The sequence below is a fragment of the Pygocentrus nattereri genome, chromosome 18 (assembly GCF_015220715.1).
Source record: "Pygocentrus nattereri isolate fPygNat1 chromosome 18, fPygNat1.pri, whole genome shotgun sequence".
Lineage (NCBI taxonomy): Eukaryota > Metazoa > Chordata > Actinopteri > Characiformes > Serrasalmidae > Pygocentrus > Pygocentrus nattereri.
Window position 1 is genome coordinate 38,404,526 of NC_051228.1, and position 23,950 is coordinate 38,428,475.

Here is a 23,950-nt window from a genome sequence, read left to right on the forward strand (position 1 = left end):
TACTGGTTTATATCACACATGGGACGGTGAGGAGTTAACATTATAAACAATTATGAAAAGAAAGCTAAAGAATATTTACACTATAGAGATATATTTTAAAACATTGCACATGCAGTGTGCAGTATGTGGTGTGCCAGTGCTGGAGTAAGGCTTAATTAAAGGGAAAACTGTAGAATCGACTCACTTGGAACCGGAGTCGACTCTGAACCGAGCTTTGTTTTTGAGCCGCGGGTCTTGTTCGAGCGGTGTGACTCGCTGGTGCCCTCTAGCGGCCGCGGCTCTGCGCTTACTCTCCGCACGTGTTGCTCGGACTTCAGTAGGCGTCTGTACGGCGGCGTGGGTGGATGGCTGGTAGATCTGGGGCTCGGAGTTTCATCGCGTAAGTTCTCGTTTTCCCCTTTAATGAGTTCGACATAAACGCCGGCTCTGTTTTCTGGATTTATTTAGCGGTGTTTCCGTGAACCGTGGTCAGTTTGGAGCTATAAAACTTTGTTTACCTGCCACCTCCCACAAGTGGGTGGGATGCACCTCAGTGTAGATAAATAAGGTAAACACGGGTTCTTAGTTACTCAGACGTAGAGCAGAGAAAAAATATGGAAAGTGAGTTAGTGCTGAACTTAAAAAGCATGAAAAAGATCCTGCACCTGCCTTTCAGGTGGAACCAGCTGACACGACCTACACCAGCTACCAGCCATAAATAGCCGAGCTACATACCTCAGCAGACTCCTGTGCTGAAGTTTGACTCCTCAGAACTAGTTTTGCCCGTTTACTGTCGACACACAACACGCTGTACCTGAGCTCTCGTGTGTTTCATTTCAGCATTTCAGCGCGGGCCAGTCGTTCAGATGGAAACCGAGGCACTGCCGAGTGTCTGAGGCGCTGATCTCTGATGGATTTTGGCCTAAAAAGTTTTGGAATCTGTTTATTTTAATTTAGTTGATGGAGGGATACGTGAAGGCTGGTCTAAGGCGAAATAGTCCCCAAAGAAAACATTTTAAATGCGCCGTCGTCACATTAGAAAACTCGGCGTTGTACAGAGGCACGTGTGGCTTCACTGCTGCTTTTGGATGGTAAATAAAACGTCTGTATCTGTGATGTAGTCATCACCACCACTGTAGAGACATCAGTAGATAGACAGACAGACAGAAAGACATTGATAGACAGACGGATAGATAGATAGATAGATAGATAGATAGATAGACGTACAGACGGACAGAGAGATAGACAGACAGGCAGACTTAGATAGAGGGACAGTTAGATAGAGGGACAAACAGACAGATGGACAGAGAGATAGATAGACGGACAGAGAGATAGATAGATAGAGAGAGAGAGAGAGAGATAGACGGATAGACAGATAGATGGACGGACAGATAGATGGACAGAGAGATAGACGGACAGAGAGAGAGATGGACGGACAGACAGATGCACAGACAGATGGACAGAGAGATAGATGGACAGATGGACAGAGAGATAGATGGACAGAGAGATAGACGGACAGAGAGATAGATAGATGGACAAATAGAGAGAGAGAGAGATAGATGGACAGACAGACAGATAGATAGATAGACGGACAGACGTGCAGACAGATGGACAGAGAGACGGACAGAGAGAGAGAGCGAGATAGACAGATAGATGGACGGACAGACATATGCACAGAGAGATGGACAGAGAGATAGACGGACAGATGGACAGAGAGATAGACGGACAGATGGACAGAGAGATAGACGGACAGATGGACAGAGAGATAGATAGATGGACAGATAGAGGGAGAGAGATAGACGGACAGAGAGATAGACGGACAGAGAGATAGACGGACAGATGGACAGAGAGATAGACGGACAGATGGACAGAGAGATAGACGGACAGAGAGAGAGATAGATGGACAGACAGATAGACAGACAGACAGACAGATAGATGGACGGACAGACATATGCACAGAGAGATGGACAGAGAGATAGACGGACAGATGGACAGAGAGATAGACGGACAGATGGACAGAGAGATAGACGGACAGATGGACAGAGAGATAGATAGATGGACAGATAGAGGGAGAGAGATAGATGGACAGAGAGATAGACGGACAGAGAGATAGACGGACAGATGGACAGAGAGATAGATGGACAGATGGACAGAGAGATAGACGGACAGAGAGAGAGATAGATGGACAGACAGATAGACGGACAGACGGACAGAGAGATAGACGGACAGATAGACAGATGGACGGACAGATAGACAGATGGACAGACAGAGAGACGGACAGACAGAGAGATGGATGGATGGACAGATGGTTAGCCATAGACAGACACAGATAGACATACACATACTGTCCACCCCCCGGTGCTGCTGGCTTCTGTTTGCTGTATATAAATGACATTTGGGAAAAAGTTTTCTGTGCATTCTTTGACTTTACAATAATGAGTGGATCAAATACATTAATTTTGTATTTTGTATCTTTTCTTAAAACTGCCATAAAGCCGTATCTTAGGCATCAGACTGCATCATTACATGTAACATCTTTCTGTGAAGTAACTTTGAGACCCCGAACTCTTCTGACGTCTGGCTCCTGTTGTCATTTCGACTGAATTATGCCGAAGGTTTGAGGAATCCGTGTTATTCCCATTTCATTTCTAAGTTCACACACTATTCAAAAACGCCTCTGTGTTTAATTTTAAGCCTGGAGTTGTCTGCCTGAAATTAGATTTCTGTTGTATTTTTAATAAGTTAGCAGGACAGATTACTGTTCCTTACGATTGGATGTCAAGCGTCCTCACGTCGTCCAGGATACTTCCGAATAATCTTTATACTGTACTATGAGGGAACGCTGTTATGTGCATGTATAAAATTCACATTAACGTCAGTCAAATTTACTTTCCATCCACATGATCTAGGTCGCACTGCTAGAAAGCACCGAGGTCTAAAGGCAGTTATGGAAGCTTCTGAGCCTGCTGAGCTGCAGGTCATAAAGAGCCATTATGAGAAAGCGTTCGAATGCCTCGATGCGGGTCTGCTGGAGGACAAAGCAGGGAACAAAGGCCGAGCTGTGGTGTTGTACCGCCTGGGCCGCCGCCATCTCCTCCAGGGCCTGGAGGTGGCCACCCGTGGGGAGCACTGTGCAGGAGCCGATTGGGACTGTGCCCGGCAGATGCAGCTGAAGATGAACGAGACCCTGAGCAGCATCACCACTCGGCTGGCTGTGCTGGAGACCGCGTGCCAGGGGGCGTCAGGGGCCCAACCACTCTATCCAAGCCTGCCTGTCCTGCAGCAGCCGCAGAGACCAGCCAGAAGACCCATTCTTAACAGCAGGCTCTCCCCAACAGCTTCTGGAGGTGTTCCTTTTCTGCCAAGCTCTCCAGTCACCGCCTCTGATGTGCCCAGCGAGCTGCCGCCGGCCTACACCCCTCAGCCCACAGATGGGCACTTCTCTCTTTCTCACAGTGAAGGGAAAGACTGGCCTTCACTGCCAAGACCAAAGCAGATCTCCCGCCATCAGAGCTTGAATGAAGGTGGAGAGGATCTGTTATTCCTGCCATATGGAGTACAGATTTTCTTCGTAACAGCCGACGGCCAGGTCAGCGCTCCTTCATACCCGGGGTACCTTCGCATCATCCTGAACGACAGACAGCGTCATCGTGACAGCAATGATATCAGTGATATCAGGCAACCTCCTGCTTACCTACAGGTGAGGGTAGTTTTTTTTTTTAGTTTTTAAAAGACAGGATTACGTGTAATGAGTCTTCCGTTGTGAGCAGCAGCTGAATTGACTTCGGTCATTTCTTACTGCACTTTTCTTGTATGAAAATTGACAGTTACAGCTGAAAGAAGAAGCCGAAGCCGAATGATCCAGCCCAGAATTACTCGGCGTTCCCCTCCTCTCATTATCTCATTTACCAAGGTGTGGTCTGCATTTGCAAATAATCATTCAACAGTCAGGGGTGTCTGATCGGATTTCATGAGATCTTTTCGGGCCACATTGTGTGTCTTTACATATTAATGTCAAATGCGCACAGACTCAGAAAGAACGTCTCGTGTCTTTACATTGTGTCCAGGGCTCGTTGGCAGGTCCAGGGGTTTATTGCACACTTCTATAACCTCAGCACAGTTTGCTTTGAAGTCCCTGTAGTTAGTGAGTAATGAGTCGTAGTATTTAATAGTGCTGGGATTCATAGATATACAGACAGACGGAGAGACAAATAGATACACTGTATTTCCAAAAGTATTCAATCGCCCATCCAAACCACTGAATTCAGGTGTTCCAATCACTTCCATGGCCACAGGTGTATAAAGCCGAGCCCCTAGGCCTGCAGACTGCTTCTACAGACATTAGTGAAAGAATGGGTCGCTCTCAGGAGCTCAGTGAATTCCAGCGTGGTGCCGTGATCGGACGCCACCTGTGCAGCAAGTCCAGTCGTGAAATTTCCTCACTACTAAATATTCCACAGTCCACTGTCAGTGGGATTATAACAAAGTGGAAGCGATTGGGAACGACAGCAACTCAGCCACGAAGTGGTCGGCCACGTAAAATGACAGAGCGGTCAGCGGATGCTGAGGGGCATAGAGCGCAGAGGTCACCGACTTTCTGCAGAGTCAATCACTACAGACCTCCAAACTTCATGTGGCCTTCAGATCAGCTCAAGAACAGCATAGAGAGCTTCATGGAATGGGTTTCCATGGCCGAGCAGCTGCATCCAAGCCTTACATCACCAAGCGCAATGCAAAGCGTGGAATGCAGTGGAGTAAAGCGCCGCCACTGGACTCTAGAGCAGTGGAGACGTGTTCTCTGGAGTGACCAATCACGCTTCTCCGTCTGGAAATCCGATGGACGAGTCTGGTTTGGCGGTTGCCAGGAGACGGTACTTGTCTGGCTGCATTGTGCCGAGTGTAAAGTTTGGTGGAGGGGGGATCATGGTGTGGGGTTGTTTTTCAGGAGTTGGGCTCGGCCCCTTAGTTCCAGTGAAAGGAACTCTTAAAGCTTCAGCACCAAGAGATTTTGGACAATTTCACGCTCCCAACTTTGTGGGAACAGTTTGGGGACGGCCCCTTCCTGCTCCAACATGACTGCACACCAGTGCACAAAGCAGGTCCATAAAGACACGGATGAGCCAGTTTGGTGTGGAAGAACTTGACTGGCCTGCACAGAATCCTGACCTCAACCCCATAGAACATCATCCATCCAGCCATCCATCCATTTTATAAGCCGCTTCTCCCTATCCCAGCAGTCTTCGGGCGGAAGGCAGGATACACCCTGGACAGGTCGCCAGTCCATTGCAGGGCAGACAGACACACACAGACAGTCACTCACACCCAGGGGCAATGTAGCATGTCCAGTTGGCCTGGCTGCATGTCTTTGGGAGGAAACTGGAGAACCCGGAGGAAACCCTCTCCACACAGAGAGGACCCCAGTCACCCGGCCGGGGAATCGAACCCAGGCCCTCCTCGCTGTGAGGTGACAGCGCTACCCACTGTGCTGCCCCTGATAGAATAGCGGAGATAGCGGACACTGTGAGCCAGGCCTTCTCATCCAACATCATGTCTGACCTCACAAATGTGCTTCTGGAAAAACGGTCAAAAATTCCCATAAACACACTCCTAACCCTTGTGGAAAGCCTTCCCAGAAGAGTTGAAGCTGTTATAGCTGCAAAGGGTGGACCAACATCATATTAAACCCTATTGAATAAGATTGGGACATCACTCAAGTTCATATGCGAGTGAAACCAGACGAGTGAATACTTTTAGTAATATAGTGTGTGTGTGTGTGTGTGTGTGTGTGTGTGTGTGTATGTATGTATATATATATATATATATATATATATATATATATATATATATATATATATATATTTTTTTTTTTTTTTTTTTTTTTTTTTTTTTTATATTACGCATCTGACGTGGTGGTATGTGTATGTATATATTACATTTAATGGAAGTCAATGGAACCTAATTTTTTTCCAAGTAATGTCGCTTAATTTCTTTTGGTCCATTCATCATGAAAATTACATACAATCTAAAGGGCAACAGGCTAAGTGACGTACGAGGTTTTGTTCTGACCGCAGCGATCATCAGGCCTGATCCTCTTACAGCGGTTAAGCCCCGCCCCTTCACACAAGTTATGCAGAGTGTTTCAGCTTGGTTTTCAACTTGGTCTGGTTTTTAAAAGACGTTTTCGTCGTGAAGGCGCAGTTACAAAAACAGCCTGTTTCAGGCCTAAAAAGGCTTTATTATATTATTTTGTATAAACTCTGCAAATGTTATACGTGGATCTCAGGAGGAAAACTAAGGTACAGGAATAATGTAGGACATGAGCCCTTTAAGTTTCTAAGAGGGGTTTAGCTTTTTTAAAGGTTTGTTTAAGGTTTTCAGGACTGAGCTCAGGATTTGGTGATCTAGTGCAAAGACAGGCTTTGTTCATTAACTGAGGTTCCCGTGAAAGATGGCAGTTGGTGATAAATTTCCATAGTGATTCTGAAATTCTGCAGCTCTGGATTCAAATTGTTAGACCTTTAGTTTCTACGTTGCTTCCATGTGTGGTATTTTTAAGAGTCCCTTGCGTTTCGGGCATGACGGACTGGTTTGGTTTGTGGGCTGGCGTTTGGCCCGGCGTCTCTCTTTGTGATGGGTAAGTTTAGAGTTTAACTATGGCAACCTGTATAATCTTTAAAGTCCTGCTTTCCAGGTGCAGATGAAGGCTAGTCTTGAAAATAGTCTATAAAATTCCTTTTCCCCTAAATATGTAAAAAGTCCCAGTCAAGCTGACCTTATTGCTCAATTCGAAAGGCATGTAGAGAAATTACTGGAGAGATGGAGGGCGGGAAGGAAGAAGAGCACAAACAAAATTCCTTCTGCCAACACTTACTGTACTGCAGCTCTCAGCTCAGTTTCTTGTTCACCTGCCCGTTTTGATGCCTTCTAAATCTGCCGCTTTTGTTTGACTGTCTGTCTGACGTTCAGCCAAGGCTTTCAAAGTCTTTCAAGTGTTCTTTTAAGTGATGTTGGCCTTCTCGTCCAGCATCAGTGTCTGACCTCACAAATGCGCTTCTGGAAGAACGGTCAAAAATTCCCATAAACACTCCTAACCCTTGTGGAAAGCCTTCCCAGAAGAGCTGAAGCTGTTATAGCTGCAAAGGGTGGGCCGACATCATATTAAACCCTATGGATTAAGAATGGGACGTCACTCAAGTTCATATGCGAGTGAAGCCAGACGAGCGAATATTTTTGGTAATACAGTGTATTTATAGACAAGACTGTGAAGTACACCACCATTCAAAAGTTTGGAATCAGTGTTGCATTAATATTTTTGTTATACATTTATATATACTTTCTGCATACCTCATTGCGCATCTTGCACATCTGGACATTAGACACTTTATTGGGTACAATATATGCACATAGATCTGTCTGTCTATCTGTCTGTCTGTCTGTCTGTCTACAGTCATAGCTTACATTGTATAGATTTAAATATTATACAGGTGTTTTTAGACATTATTTTGAGATCATGAATTTATTAAATGATGAATCATAAACTGACATTCTCTCTCTAAAGGAATCTCTGTTCTGTGTTCTCCATCTTCACTTTTGAAATATGGATTTTAACTGTATTATAACATTTGTCACTCATTCCAGAATCGACTCTGTTCATCATTCTGGCATCTAAATGATCTTGATATAATTCTCCGCAGCTTCCTACCGATTCGTTATAACCTGTGAACAGTTTTTCTGCAATGCTTCTATTTTATGAAAACCTTCATTTCAGGCATTTGAAGTAGTTGGGGTGAGCAGTATGACAAGAATGTGATATCACGGTGCTTCAGAAAGCAGAGTAGATGGTTTTTTCCTGATATCCGATGAATGGGAAAATACAACGTAGTGCCGTATTTAAAATGAGTATCAAGAACTGTAAATACAGTCATTTATATTTAACATTTCACACACTGTGCTGCACGAAATCCAACAAAACAGGCCTAGTTGTATTCAAATGGTTTGAATGGCAGTTGGGAAGCATTTTTCCGTAATGACGATATCCACAACCTCCTCAGAAAAGCGTACGGTGTCATATTGATAGTAGAGGGTTTCTGACTAAGTAGAAATAAAGCGTAGTCATCTTTTTGGCTGAAATAGTGCATTTGGGGGGAGAGTGTTCACATCTGAATGAGGTAAGTTCAGTTCAGTCGTCTGCACACAAATATAATGTTACATTTCAGTTTGGTAGTGATTGTGTTGATGTGTATTCACATGGAAATGATGTGCACATTGAGTCTGTTGGGTTCGGATGGGCTCCGTGGTGGAGTTTTAGGGCCGTGCGCCGCTCCAGTTGCTGCTTGCCGTTCTGGCAGAGATCAGTGCTCGACTGGCACGTTTCCCTTTTGAAGGCCAGCTGTCCACTGACACCACAGCACTGGGGCTGAATCCAGGACAGACACACACAAATATTCAAAGTGTGTGTCAACCAGCACCCCTTTGTCCCGTTTTAGCCCTCTGAGACAAAGCCTGGGCTGCTGAATGCGTGACCTGACCTACAGAAATCTGCTCTATGAGTTCAGCATGTCTGTGTTGCACCTAACCTTTAGTCCTTTAGTCCAAATACCCGCAAATTTATAGAAATCGTGTTTTGTTTTAGGAAGAATTATTACCTTTATTATATTTGGAATAGATACACCGCTCGTCAAAATTGTGGACACACCACCACAGAGCCAGTAGTATTTAAGCGATGGGTCATTCTCTGCACTGCAGTGCCGCTGACATAGTGGTTCAGAGTGGATCAGAGTTTTTAAACACCTCACTGTCGCTGCTGGACTGAGAACAGTCCACCAACCAAAAATATCCAGCCAGCAGCGTCCTGTGGGCAGCGTCCTGTGACCATTGATGAAGGACTGGAGGATGACCAACACAAACTGTGCAGCAGCAGATGAGCTGTCGTCTCTGACTTTACATCCACGAGGTGGACTGACAAGGTAGGAGTGTCTAATAGAGTGGACAGTGAGTGGACACAGTGTTTAAAAACGCCAGCAGCACTGCTGTGTCTGATCCACTCAGTGTAACACGTCAGTGTTACTGCAGTGTTGAGAATGACCCAACACCTAAATAGTACCTGCTCTGTGAGGGTCCATGGGGGTCCTGACCACTGAAGAACAGGGTAACAGAGTATCAGAGAAACAGATGGACTACAGTCTGTAATTGTGGATCTGCAGTAATGTACATACACACGTTTATCAGTGTCACTTTTTTGTATTTGAAACATTTCATTTATAATGAAGCATAAACCTTTAAAATGTCTTAAAGATGATGACAAGTGCATATTCATGCTGGAGTGTCCAAACTTTTGACTGGAAGTGTATTTCCTTATGGCACTTCAGAGAAAAGTGTGTTAAAGTGTGTTTGAAGATGTGAAGCATGCTGCCCGTAATTGCCTTGTGCTTACAGGTGTGTGACTGGCACTACCCACTGTTTCCAGACTCACCAGTCCTGCTTAGCAACACAGGTGTGTTTACATTCCCTGATACCACAGCAGCGGTGCCAGGGTCGTACGTCGGAGTGGTGCTGTCCTCGGAGCTGTCCGCAACAGACAGAGCTCTTTTCCAGGAGCACCTCTCCGTGCTCACACAGCTCAGAGTGCAGGTAACACACTCATTACGTAACATTAATACTCAAACTTTTAGGGAAAATTAGAGTAGGTACTGTTTGGGTGGTGGGTCATTCTCAGCACTGCAGTAACACTGACGTGGTGGTGGTGTGTTAGTGTGTGTTGCGCTGGTCTGAGTGGATCAGACACAGCGGTGCTGCTGGAGTTTTTAAACACTGTGTCCACTCACTGTCCACTCTATTAGACACTCCTACCTTGTCGGTCCACCTTGTAGATGTAAAGTCAGAGACGACAGCTCATCTGCTGCTGCACAGTTTGTGTCGGTCATCCTCTAGTCCTTCATCAGTGGTCACAGGACGCCGCCCACAGGACGCTGTTGGCTATTTTTGGTTGGCGATCCACTCAGACCAGCGCAACACACACTAACACACCACCACCACCACGTCAGTGTTACTGCAGTGTTGAGAATGACCCACCACCCAAACAGTACCTGCTCTGTGAGGGTCCATGGGGGTCCTGACCACTGAAGAACAGGGTAACAGAGTATCAGAGAAACAGATGGACTACAGTCTGTAACTGTAGAACTACAGAGTGCAGCTATACAGTAAGTGGAGCTGATAAAGTGGACAGTGAGCGTAGAAACGAGGAGGTGGTCAGAATGTTATGCCTGATCGGTTATAACAACAGCCGTCATGACCTCTATTGTTACCATGAGAGTGATTGTGAAAGCTGTTTCCTTTATGTGCCCAGCTGCACAGCGGGGGCTCAGTGGTTTATATTCTGCTGATTAGCAAGTCCTGGGTCAGGGTGCTGACGCTGGCTGGGCACTAGGGAGCCAAAGTGACCTTATAGGGTACAAGGCTGAAAGTCCATCATGTTGGGGAAAGATTCTGCCTCCATAAAGTGGCGGTTTGGCCCAAAATGAAATGTACAAAATGACATTTGCGTGTGTGCTTTCTGACGCCGAACTGTTAGAACCGTTTGATGATGGTTTTAGGTTCTATGGGTCGACCTCAATACCAAAGCTGTGACTTAAGCGAGAAGCCCTCAAGTGACCACAGAGACTCGGTCTGTACTCAGAAGGCTTTTCCTGTTTATTGATCAGAATAGCAGAGTTTATATACACACAAATGGCATAACCCTCATCATGTGGCAAGACAGTAGAGAGAGAGAGGTTTGGATGAAATAGAGTTATAGGTGGACAAGGGCCCCAAGGACGTTCATCACGTCCGGTTACATGGAGCCTGAACAACAGATGAGTGTTAGAACATTGCTGATCTGATATCGTCGTCACGATGGGTTACAACTGAGCATGTGAACGCACGAAAATGAGCTGAGGCCTCTGTGTGACGCAGGCCCTGAGGCCTGGTCATTAACCCAGGAGTGTGCACTGTATATATACGTTAGGATCTAACAGTCCCCCCTTTGATTCCAGAGGAATTATAGAGTCCGTGCATGTGATAAAGTACAGATCACGCGACATCAGTGTGCGTAGCGGGATCAGTGATGACAGCAAAGGAATGGTTAAAGCTACGATCTACAGTTCTCATGATAAGAGCGCAGTGCATGCTGTTATCTATGGAAACGGACGAGAGCACAGACAAAATTCAGGCTTTTGAGCAAAATTCATTACTTTGATCTGTTTTTTAATGAATCACCGTCGCACAGCTGTAGTGTCAGCTGTCCTGAAGCAGGAATGTGGCCCGTTTTTTACAGACGGCGGTATTTCCACAACCGCAAAAGCGATGTGTTTGAGTACTTAACGTGGTTTGAGGCAGGTCTTTTTCCTTTTGCTGATACTAATGGGTGGACATACAGTACTGTGTAAAAGTCTTAGGCACCCAAGACACACTGTCAAAATCTCTGTTTGTGTACTTTGTGTTTATTTGCTGAGAAAAGTGTTAATATTTGAATAAACAAAATGTATAGAATATTAATTAATAATGACTTTATTTATAAAATATATATACTTTTTTTTTTTTGGGCGGCACGGTGGCGTGGTGGGTTGCGCTGTCGCCTCACAGCGAGGAGGCCCTGGGTTCGATTCCCCGGCCGGGTGACCAGGGTCCTCTCTGTGTGGAGTCTGCATGTTCTCCCCGTGTCTGCGTGGGTTTCCTCCGGGTTCTCCGGTTTCCTCCCACAGTCCAAAGACATGCAGTCAGGCCAATTGGACGTGCTAAATTGCCCCTGGGTGTGAGTGACTGTCTGTCTGTCTGCCCTGCGATGGACTGGCGACCTGTCCAGGGTGTATCCTGCCTTCCGCCCGAAGACTGCTGGGATAGGCTCCAGCACCCCCCCACGACCCTGACGGAGAAGCGGCTTAGAAAATGGATGGATGAATGTGTCCTTGTTCATGTCATTTAGTCAATGGTTAGGCTACTAATCAATTCCTAGTTTACTTTGGAGTATTGTTATTGCCACCTGCTGACCGTTCTTGGTATGGCTGTAGTATCTAGTCTCCGATGCTATAGAAGCAATAAGGTATGTGACTAGTTAAAAACAGGTTTGGATTCCTGAGCAGGCCTGCTAGTCCCAAGAGTTCTGGTAATCTGCACAAGCTTCTGAAATATAGGCTTATATTGGGTCTGTTTATCTCATGTCTGAATGTTGTTCATGTATTTCAACAAAATTCAACACAATCTATCATTGAAGGGACGAATTCAAAAGCAAAAATTCTTTGACAGTAATGAAGATCAGGGTTATACATAGACGTATATCTGCGCCCAGGGGCCAACATGTTATGTCTTAAGTGTGTCGCATACATAGCACCCCCACCCTGCTCACCTCCCGAGCAGAGAAAAAAAGTTCAGGCTCAGGAATTTTTCCCGCTATCACCCCTGGAAGACTGCTGGCTCTAGCACCCCCCTGCGACCCTGAGGGAGAAGCGGCTTAGAAAATGGATGGATGGATGGATGGATGGATATAATTTTTTTTTTTCTTTTCCTGGATGTTTTTGGTGTGTCAGTGTGTTTGTTTCCCCATCTCCAAGCCGCTCCTCGAGGAAGCCCAGTATTATATGTAGTTAAAAAGCAGCTCCTGGTTTGACCAATCAGTGCTCAGTAAATTGAGCTCATGATGTCATTGATATTAACAAGTCTCTGTGGCGGCTGTGAAGGTGTCCAGGAAAAATATGGACCCGAGAAATTCTTGTTACTGTTTATTGTTTTTCTGTTTATTTGAATTATGAATACGACTTTATTCTAATGTATATTGTGATAAACTCACTGCTGAAGTCAATTAATTGAGGTTAAAAATTTGCTTAGATGCCTAAAACTCTGGCTCAGTGCTGTACAGTATGCTTCCATTGCTTGTTAGCCACAATAGCATCAGAGCTCCAGTGCAGGAGCTGAAAATGCACATTTCACACACCCAACATGTTTTGACTGAGCAGCAGTGTTTGTGTGAATTGGGTCTTTGGCCAAACCATTGATTTCAGCATGGACCTTAACCGTGCTGCAACCAGTGCAGCAAACAAGCAAACCATTTGAAATGCCCCTAGCCTGAATAAAGAGTGCTTAACGGTTGAAGGATGTTGTAATAGATATCCACTAGATTTGGCCAGGAAGGCAAAGTCTGGCCTTGGGCTGTATTACAGTAAGACTCTTGGGCTGTATTTGATTGCTGCTCCTTCAACATCCCAATCCCTAATTGCGTGACTCGTTGGGATAAATGCACCGCAAAAAAATATTATCTTGGCAAGTGAAATTATCTTAACTCTACTTGATCTGTCTGATATTTCTTATCTTGACATGTTTGTACACTTAAGATTATTTAGCTTAGTTCTGTACATTTTTACCTGTTTTACGTCTTTTTATCAAGAAAAACTCACAATATTGGCAGATGATTTTGCTTGTTTTCAAGCACATTACTTAAAATAAGCCAAATGTTCTGCCAGTGTAGTGAGATGTAGTTAATAAAGTGGTAACACTTTATTTGGATGCTCCACTGTAGATTCTTTGTACATGTTCAGTGCGTCTTTAAGTAACATTGAGCTACTTCTTCTTCTTTCGGCTGCTCCCTTTAGGGGTCGCACAGCGGATCATCTGCCTCCATCTTGCCCTATCCACTGCCTCCTCTACTTTCACACCAACCATCTCCATGTCCACCTTCACTACACCCATAAACCTTCTCTGAGGTCTACCTCTTCTCCTTCTACCTGGCAGCTCCATCTCCAACATTCTTTGCCCAATATATCCACTATTCCTCCTCAACACATGTCCAAACCATCTCAACCTGGCCTCTCTGGCTTTATCTCCAAACTGCTCCACCTTCACCGTCCCTCTGATCTGCTCATTTCTAATCTTGTCCAGCCTCGTCACTCCCAACGAAAATCTCAGCATCTTCATCTCCGCCACCTCCAGCTCAGCCTCCTGTCTTTTAGACAGAGCCACAGTCTCCAAACCAAACATCATAGCAGGACGCACTGCTGTCTTGTAGACCTTCCCTTTCACTCTTGCTGCTATCCTTCTGTCACACATCAGCCCTGACACCCGTCTCCACCCACTCCATTCTGCCTGCACCCTCTTCTTCACCTCTTTTCTACACTGTCCATTGCTCTGGATGGTTGACCCAAGATATTTGAAGTCATCCACCTTTACGACCTCTACTCCTTGCATCTTCACCTTTCCACCTGCCTCCCTCTCATTCTCACACATGTATTCCGTCTTGTCTCTACTGACCTTCATTCCTCTCATCTCCTCCACCTCTCCAGATTCTCTTCCACCTGCTCTCTACTCTCACCACAGATTACAATGTCTAAGTACATTGTGAAGTTAAGAAGTTAAGTGTTACTTGGATGCTCCACTGTAGGTGCTGTGTAAACGCTCGGTGGGCCTTTATGTAACATTCAGCTAAATATCCATTAAATTCAACTGAACTTCAAGTTTAGTTTGAAAGAATGTATTAAACCTAAAATTAATCTCAAGGTAAAACTTACACATGCTCATAACCATAACCATAACATTGTTGATAATCAACTGAGGATCACCAGAATGTTTGTGAGTGATTTAAGTCTGTGTAAAGCTTCTATAGGGGACCGTCCAAATAACGTCAATAAGATGCCAATTTTTGTAGCGTGACCAGTCTTATGGCGTTTTTTTCCTGGCAGTACCGGGCAGAACCGGGCAGTACCGGGCAGTATGGTATTTCATGGTACAGGTACAAGCCCAGAACTATCAGTACCCTGGACAAGTAACTGTTGCCTAGAAGAACCACAAAAGTAGGAGTTCTCTTTAGCTTGTGTGGTCACATGATTTCTCCAGCGAATTTAAGGTCAGCAGTAAACATTGACGATAGCAGCGGCAACGGAGGAGGAGGTTCAAGTTCAGATTTTCCTTCTACTTTAACTTTTGGTTTGGTGTGCGAGTCACGGACCGCAGGTCTGGCTGACTAATGTTTTTCTTTTTTTCTTTTCCCTCCAAACGTCATGTCACTGTAGCGACGACACGTCACGATTCTGTGATGATTGCTTTTGGCCTGTCAATCATCTGCACTCTTTCTAGCTCCACCCAAACATTCCAGCTTGATAGCCCCAGAAGAACGGTGACCAAATTCAGCACCAGTACTTTATCACGACTGTGTGACTTGACGTGATCAAGGATTTGGAGCTGTGCTGTGTTGCGCTGCCTGGTGGGGAAAAAAACACGAACTGTCAATCTAGCACTTCATTTGATTGATGTTACTTAAAATAGGCTGATTTGTATTTTAATTAAGAATTTAAAATCCTGTTTTAATTTTGTTGTAAGTTTGGCGCCTTCCGCCCAGTGACCCAGAAGGAGAAGTGGCTTAGAAGGTGTGTGTGTGAGTGTGTGTAAGTTTGTTGATTTTGCCCATGCCATGTGCTATTCAGCCAAAAACGTATCAGCCAGTTTGTGTAGAAATCATAACTGTGATCAACCATAAAAACTCCGTTTTGATCCGTGCACCTTTAATTTGAACCCCACTGAAGGCTGCAGATGATGAAGCAGGTGAGCCTACAGGCACCGACGTCGTTAACCTGAATGAGAAGGCTCCCATCAGCCCCTCCAGCGACACAGCCACGGCAATGGACACATCTCCAGGAAAAGAGGAGAACATCTTGCCTGAATGGAGTGAGAAGATGTCGCAGAGCATCCTAGCAGGTATGGACTGAATAAGACGGTATAGTTTTTACTGAGTGAAAGGCTAAAATTTAAACACTTAAACAGGCCAAAGTGACTAAAACCCATCACAGCACATGGGCCCTCCTATGATGGGTCACCTTACTGCACCTATTCACTGTGTACATAAGGTCTTGGAGCAAGAGATCTGCAAATAAATCCATCATAAAGCATTGTGATCTCGCCACCTGTTGATCTCTTAAATGTCAACTCTGACATTTTTCCGCACAGCACTGTAATAAAGGACTTTGTCCAGTGATGTGATGGACCATGCCTTGTTTTTAGTGTCTTTGACCGTAAGGCTGTTGGCAGTTATGCGCTTCCCATGGGTAGAACGTCTCTCAAGTTGGGTCTCCGTGCGCAGAACAAACTGACAGTATCTCTGCATTTCCTTTATAAGGCTGAGGGCGAGAACCAAGTCAGGCTCCTCCAGAGTCGTATTTCACACTGTTTCATGCATCTCAGCCTGGTTTGTCAGCCTCACTGTTCAGCTATAAGCCAAGAGTAGGTAGTGTCCCTCACTACAGGCCGTCTTTGGCAAGACAATCAAAAGATAAGCTGACCAGATCTATTTAGACCCTCCCATGATCTAAAAAGCAGCTGCTTGGATGAGAATTGCTTTGTCATATGACATCGTATCTGGAAATTTTTTTTATCTCGGTGCAATTGTGCAGTGCAACACTGCATATCACTGCTGTCCCCAAAATGGTGACTTTACAGGAGAAGGAAAAAACACGCTTTACTTTCAATGTAAGTCAATGGAACCAGAATTTTTTCCAAGTCATTTTTGGCCATTTATTTTGGTCCCTTCTTCATGAAAATTACACACAGTATAAAGGCCAACATGTATTTTCAGATTGTCATTAAACTGAAAATCGACTAAATTGGAGATACAAGGTTTTCTTCCTACAACGTTATATTTAATGACTACATGAACGTGTTTAATGATGTAGGGCTGTAATAAGAGCAGGGGGCAGCCAGATTTCTCAGTTAGCCTGATTACACAGGGCAAAAAAACAAGCCTGACCAAAGGAGTAGAGCTAAGGAAAATTCCTGTTTGTATAATCCTCAACCTTTGGCTTAAGTTATCCAGCTTACTGAGAAATCCTGCTTTGTCAAACACCCTCAGTCCTACAGTTATTATTCATGGCATTATGGAATTGCCGTATAGCAAAAAAACATCATTTCAACATAATCAGTCATAACTTTGAGAAAATAAACCATTATCCTGACATAATCAGTCAAAAACCTGAGAACATAAGACATTATTTCAATATAGTCAAAAAAGTGAACCCCTAATTAACCCCCAATTAACCCCTAATTAACCCATTGGACCATCTGAATGGCTCTATATCAGAATTCTAGGGCAGGGATGCCCAACTCCGGTCCTGGTGGCTGGTGTTACATTTATCTTTTAATTAGCAGGTTAAGCGGGTGTGTTTGAGCCGGGAAACCTCCAAACTGTGCCCTCCAGGACCGGAGTTGTGCACCCCTGTTCTAAGAGTTCCCTAAAAATAAACTTATTATAATATTACGCAATTTGGGAAAAACTGACGCACAAATACGAATTCAGGGCAACGTCATATCTCTAGAGAATGCAGCTCCACTGCTCCACAGCCCAACGCTGGGGGGCTTCATACCCCTCTATCTGGTGCTTGGCATAGGGCACGGTGACCATAGGCTCAGGTGCGCCTGCTCAGAATGCCCCCTTCTATTGGCAGTGCTTTTCTATGGAATTGTACGAAGCTGTGTGTGTGCAGTTGGACGTCTGTGTCAGCAGTGAGTGCACCTTAAAGCAGCTGAATTCACTGTTTAGAAGGGAGCTTTGGCAATGAAGTGTATGTCTATTGCCTTTTTATGTGTTTACACTGCAGATATTGTCCTTCTTCAAGGCCATTTACCTTAATCTCAGCTCTGCTCATCAACTCCAGCATCTTTTGCGATATGCAGCTACTCTGAGTCGTCCACACAACGTTTAATCCACTTTTACTTTTCATATAAATGGAAAGTCTCTCGATTTGAGGGCTCAAACTACTGCATTTACATATTAAATGAGATGTTTTGTGGGTTTTTTTTCCTGCTTTAAAACACCTTTAGCCCACAGTGATGGTATGAGCTGAATCTGGGGTTAGAAACAGGTAGACAGCTCAACTGCAGTGCCAGAGCGAAGGTGAGAAACACAAAAGGAAATAGCCTTAGAAAATAGAGATGTACCTGTTCATCAGCAGGGGGCAGTGTGTGCATACGTGACACTGTACATGCCCTTATTAAACCAAGCCACTAGAGGGCACTCTTTCTTAAACATTGGATGGGTCTTGTTCCAAAAGCCCAGTGTTGTGGTTCATCACAAGAGTTGTAGGGCAAGTAGCTGCATAACGATGAAGACATTGTGATTAATCTCCTCGTCCATAATAGCTTTCATAGACTTTTGTACATGGTCCTCCTCGCCTGCTCCTCATCTACTCCTGCTCTGAATGTTCAGGGGCTTCGTGGCTCAGTCGTGGGCTCGTACAGGGAGCGGAGGTCACAGGCAAAGCCATCCACAAAGGAGCCAGCAAATTGCGTGAACACATCACCCCAGAGGAGACGCCAGCAGAGGTCAGCCCCAGGGTCACCAGGGGCCTATATGTAGCCAAGCAAGCCACAGGAGGTGCCGTCAAAGTCAGTAATTTTTTGGGTAAGCTACCTAAGTGACTTGAAACCAACCCGGCGTGTCGATAGGCTGCCTAACTGTCTCACAAGACACACATCCTGCACGATGTAGTCCTTTCTCTGCTCCAAGCAGTAATTTATGTGTATCTAATTATCTAATCAGCCAGTGAGGTGAAGTGTGGTGGACTATGGAAATCCTAACCAAGAGCATTTCACCGGGCAAATGAAGTCTCAGTGGGCCTTTTTCTCTCTTTTGAAACTGTAAACCAAAGCAAACTTTGTAGGCCAGATCCCCTGAGTGCCCCCTGCATGTACGGCCTGCACACCGTCAGCTCCACTCTTACCCCAGCTGTGACTCCCTTGTCGTAACAGTCCAGTTCTCTCAATAACAGCCGCCTTCAGTCACCCAGCTACAATTCTCTCGGTCTTTGGCGCAGTCAGAAAAACGAGTCAACCCAAATCCAGCCCAACAAATTATGCAAAACAGTTTGTTTTACTAGCAAAGACTAGCAGGTAATAATTGACCGGTTTAACTTCTCGCTGATATTTTTGAGCTTGAGAGAGTTTACGTCAGAAGGGAGAAGAATTTAAGGGAGAATTCCACAGATTTTAAATAAATGTCTGCATAATTTATTCATTAAGTGCGTTTATATTATTACATGCATGTAGAAAATGTGGAAACTCCCGGGTCCACGTGAGTCAGACAGTAATCAGATTTCTGCTTTACAGCCAGCCAGTAAACAGGAGAAGACGTGACGTGAACATCATGTAACACTTTACCTGAAAATATGAACAGACATCATCTAGAAGATGAAGAATATTTAAATCCTTCATTTTCTCAAGCATGTCTTTGGTTCAAGTGTCACTCCAAAAGTGTTTTGCTGCGTCTCGCGGCGACGCCGCTCGCTTGTTTCCGGTGCCGCGGCCTGTTTTCACACATGCACAGACCGAGAAATCCGAGTAAGGGAGGAAATCTGACCACTGAGCTACAATCCAGCCTCTTTATCGGATTTCTTACATGGATTTCTGGACCTACCTCTGAAGTTAGAAATCAGACTGCGCTGTTTACACGACCATTTGAATAATCAGATAAGTGCAGAAATCAGATTAGATCGGATTATTCCGTGCATGTAAACACACCCATTGGAAACAAAGTCAGTCAGTGGTTTGGTGTAAAATGGTTAATCATGGAGAAAATGACCAGTTTGGATTTCGGTGCAGTGGTGGAGACCAGGGAACCAGGGGTCACCACTATAATACAGTATAATACAAATATAATATAATATAACAAATATCATTTTATTTGCTATCATGGTGACTAATGAACTTACACATGGCTTCTTTTGGGACTGTTTTACCTTAAAGCTCCTTGCATGTACCTCTTCACCATTAGAGTACTTAAACTAAAAGTACTAAACCTACTAAACAAAGTACTTTGGGCCGAAGTCTTACCTTAAACTATTGTAAAACAACATCTCGGGCATCAGGAAACAGATTCTTTAAAAAAATTGTAATAGCATTTTTGACGGAGCTTTTAGAGCCTTTCCTTTAAATGCTTCAGATATTTGGCTCCCATCACCACCACTGCGAGCAATGATTCAATAAGAATGGCCCATTTCACTTCAAATCTCTCTGGTTGACTCTGTTTACATGTTAAAGATTCCACTATGCATTTTGAAAATAGTTGGAATCCCCTTTTAAGGTTGTTTCCTCATATTAGTGCCTGTTAGATCTTGAGTTCCCACCAGCTCTGGGGGTTGGCTTTATTTTGCTATGCTTTAAAATGTCTTTGGCACATTGATGCCTCTCATATAGTAACTTTTGGTAATACTGTCTATGAATGTCATGTTTTGTAAGCATCTATAAAAACAATATACTGCATACATGGCTATAAATATTTATAAAAATGCTTTACACAGTATAACCGGTGTAACCGGCTTCAAATCTCAGAGTTTAAACTAGAGCAACATCAGTGTTTCACCCAATGTAGGAAAGTCAATGTTCACCACTGTGAATGTGCACCACCGTTAGCCTGGCACTGACTTAACACTGCATATCCAATAGAACTCCAGCAGAAACCAGCATTACTGTACTGTGGTGTACTGTAGGGTTACAGAGTGAAGGGTTCTAGCGCTTGACGTTAGAACCAGTGAGGGAACAAATTACAACGACAGCACTCGACTATCACCCCTCCCTCTCCAGGCCTTCACTCCACAGTGACTTCACACTCAGTGATGTCAGAGGGGGTTCTGCAGAGGGGCTGATGGGTACCTGGTTTGCTGTGATGTAATGTAGTGTAGCATTTAAAGTGGGCGCTGGGTAAGAAAAGCTCACTGTAGCAGTGATTCTAACCTGGACCGCCTGTTTGGAACATCTGAATATTCAGGACTGAAGCCCTGAAGATGCAGCTCTAACAGCTCCAGCGCTGAGAAATAAAACACTGGAGAACTGGTCTTTGGCACTGACAGTATAAAATGTTATTAACACTACTTATAAAGCATCATATTAACATTTCGTATTGTATAATAAACATGATATTAGTGTAATTCAGTGTAATTCATTTTTATAAATATAACAATGTTTATAATGCATTATAGCATGTTATTAATGTGTTTATAGAGCCTTACACACGTGACATTCATATAGTGTTACCAGACTTTTTAACGATGAGCTTTTGTTTAACTGTGTGTTGCGTTACAGTTGACGGCCTCTCCTCTGTGGTGGAGCTTGTTGGGAAGGAGCTGGCGCCTCACGTAAAGAAGCACGGCAGCAAACTGATCCCGGAGTCTTTAAAGAAGAATAAAGACGCCTGCACCAACATGGGCGGAGCCAAGGTGGTGGCTGCTAGTAGCTTAAAAGGTCAGTCTTCCTTTGTGATTTCGCACACCGGACGGCTGGGCGTTTTCTGTTACATGCATGCCTATTCGTACGTGGTTCCCCTACAGGTCTGTCGACCCTATGGTCAGGTTTGGAGACGGCGGCTAAGACGATTGGTAAAAGCGCGAGCTCAGAGACCGTCCTTACCGTCAAGCACAAGTAGGTGCTTTTTTTTTATTTTACGTTAATTCTCCTTTTTTCTGAACGGCTTTGATGCTCTTAGCGCCTTAGTTTCTCAAAAGCTCTGATAATCTCATGTCATCCCCTCAAAATGGTGCGTCATACAGAACACTTGCCTCACTTTTGCTGGTTTCATCTGTTCTTTCTTTCTTTCTTTCTTTCTTTCTCTTTCCTCTTGATTTTTCAGATTTAGGGGTCTAGAAAGCATCCTGGACCCCTCTAGCAACATTTAACTGGTGGAGGGTAATAACGCTAAATGGGGATATTAATAATAATAATAATAATAATAATAATCCACAGACTTGAGTCTATGACTAACTCTCTTTGGTCTTAAGTGCCTTATTGTGCTGTATACTTTGCCATTGAAGGGTTCTTTGACAGGTGCCTGTTTTATTGAGGCACTCCTGCTGTAATTCATGTGCAATAAACATGAAATGAAAACGAAAGTGTGTTCTCTCCCTCTGATGTTCACGGCCTGCGGTTTTCACCGTCGCTTTCTGCTTTAGAGCTAAATAAGGCACGTTATCGGCTTTCATTTTTTAACAGACTTTTCTCATGAAGATCGTCTCTGATCTTTGTTTAACGCCGTCACCACACTAACTCTGTACTTATGTTAGCATACCCAGTTCTAAAGTGCCTCTGATGTCCACCAAGTCCTACTAACTCTACCTAGTCCAAGCCTAGTTTTGCTGCGTCTCGCGGCGACACCGAGAAATCCGAGTAAGGGAGGAAATCTGACCACTGAGCTACAATCCAGCCTCTTTATCGGATTTCTTAAATGGATTTCTGGACCTACCTCTGAAGTTAGAAATCAGACTGCGCTGTTTACACGACCATTTGAATAATCTCAGAGTGCAGAAATCAGATTAGATCGGATTATTCCGTGCATGTAAACACACCCATTGGAAACAAAGTCAGTCAGAGTGGTTTGGTATTTAGTTAAGTGATACTTTATTAATCCCACAAACGGGGAAATTCCACCTCCGCATTTAACCCATCCGTGAAGTGAAACACCACATACACACTAGTGAATACGCACACACTAGGGGGCAGTGAGCACACTTGCCCGGAGCGGTGAGCAGCCCTATCCACGGTGCCCGGGGAGCAGTTGGGGGTTAGGTGTCTTGCTCAAGGACACCTCAGTCATGTGCTGTCGGCCCTGGGGATCGAACCGGCGACCTTCCGGTCACAGGGCCAGTTCCCTGACCTCCAGCCCACGACTGCCCCTGTAAAATGGTTAATCGAGGAGAAAATTTGGATTTCTGTGCAGTGGTGGAGACCAGGGAACCAGGGGTCACAACTATAATACAGTAACTATAATACTACTAACTCTACCTCGTCCAAGCCGCAGCCGCTCTCACCTGCTCTCGGTTGTGTGTGATTAAGGTATGGGGAGGAAGCCGGCCAGGCTACAGACACTGCTGTCCAGTCGGTGGTCGACGTGGGCGTTACGGCCTTCAACATGGACAACATTGCTGTCAAGGCTGTACTGAAAGGTGCAGGCAAGCAGACCTCAAAAGCCTTAGCTGAAGAGGACGAGACCATGGAGCCAGAGAAGGCGGCTAAAAGAAAGGAGCAGGAGAAAAAATAAGCTTCTCTCTATCACAGGCCGTTTGCACCTTATCTGGGATTAATGGTCATGACAAAAATGTGCTGCATATGAAGAAAAGCATTTTACAGGCTATTTAATCTAATAATGTATCAAGAATAATTTGGAGAAGTGGGATCTTTTTACATTAAACTAAAAGATTTACTCATGTGGTCACTAACCAAATATCTCATTGGACCTATTTTAATAAGATCTGATCTGTTTTACATTCTGTTCTTTATATGAAGTTCAGTGTACGGTATGTATAATGACTTTTTAATCACAATAATATACTGTTCAGAGAAAATTCTTCTATATTTTCATATTTTATTCCATGCTGTCAGTGTAACCAGAGCTGAATAATTCAGTATTATTGGCTCCAAATATAATTAATGTAACAGTACTGTAAAATAAAGTGGACATTCCACTGCATCACGAGATGATGAGAGAATAAGTGTTTGAACTTTACAAATATGAAAAGATAATAGGTCAAAATAGGAACCGCGGCGCCGGATGTTTCTAAAAGCTACCGTACAGAATTTGAATCCGGTCATGTCGAAGAGGCACATGCAAATAAAGTCCCCAAAGAAAAGCTGTTTTTCAGAAAAACAGGGGAGCAATTGGGGGTTAGGTGTCTTGCTCAAGGACACCTCAGTCATGTGTTAATATACACTGCTCAAAAAAATAAAGGGAACACTTAAACTACACAATATAACTCCAAGTAAATCAAACTTCTGTGAAATCAAACTGTCCACTTAGGAAGCAACACTGGCCATCAGTTTCACAGCTGTTGTGCAAATGGAACAGACAACAGGTGGAAATTACTGGCGATTAGCAAGACACACTCAATAAAGGAGTGGTTCTGCAGGTGGGACCACAGACCACTTCTCAGTACCTTTCTGCTTTCTGGCTGATGTTTTGGTCACTTTTGAATGTTGGTGG

The 23,950-nt window shown here is 44.4% G+C and overlaps 1 protein-coding gene across 3 annotated transcripts; it reads left to right on the top strand.

Moving 5' to 3' along the window:
* The first annotated feature begins 305 nt into the window (after nt 1-305).
* sparta (spartin a) lies at nt 306-23,440 on the top strand. 3 transcript variants are annotated; one of them, XM_037547089.1, is made up of 8 exons: nt 306-379; nt 2,889-3,679; nt 9,415-9,609; nt 15,522-15,693; nt 18,194-18,388; nt 21,064-21,222; nt 21,309-21,399; nt 22,807-23,440. In XM_037547089.1, the coding sequence occupies exons 2-8, from the start codon at nt 2,927-2,929 to the stop codon at nt 23,009-23,011; spliced, it is 1,770 nt and encodes a 589-aa protein (XP_037402986.1). In that variant the 5' UTR covers nt 306-379; nt 2,889-2,926; the 3' UTR covers nt 23,012-23,440. The 3 variants fall into 3 exon arrangements, with proteins under 3 accessions (XP_037402986.1, XP_037402987.1, XP_037402988.1); XM_037547090.1 differs by lacking the exon at nt 22,807-23,440 and adding an exon at nt 21,608-21,866; XM_037547091.1 differs by lacking the exon at nt 18,194-18,388.
* Nucleotides 23,441-23,950: the final 510 nt, after the last annotated feature.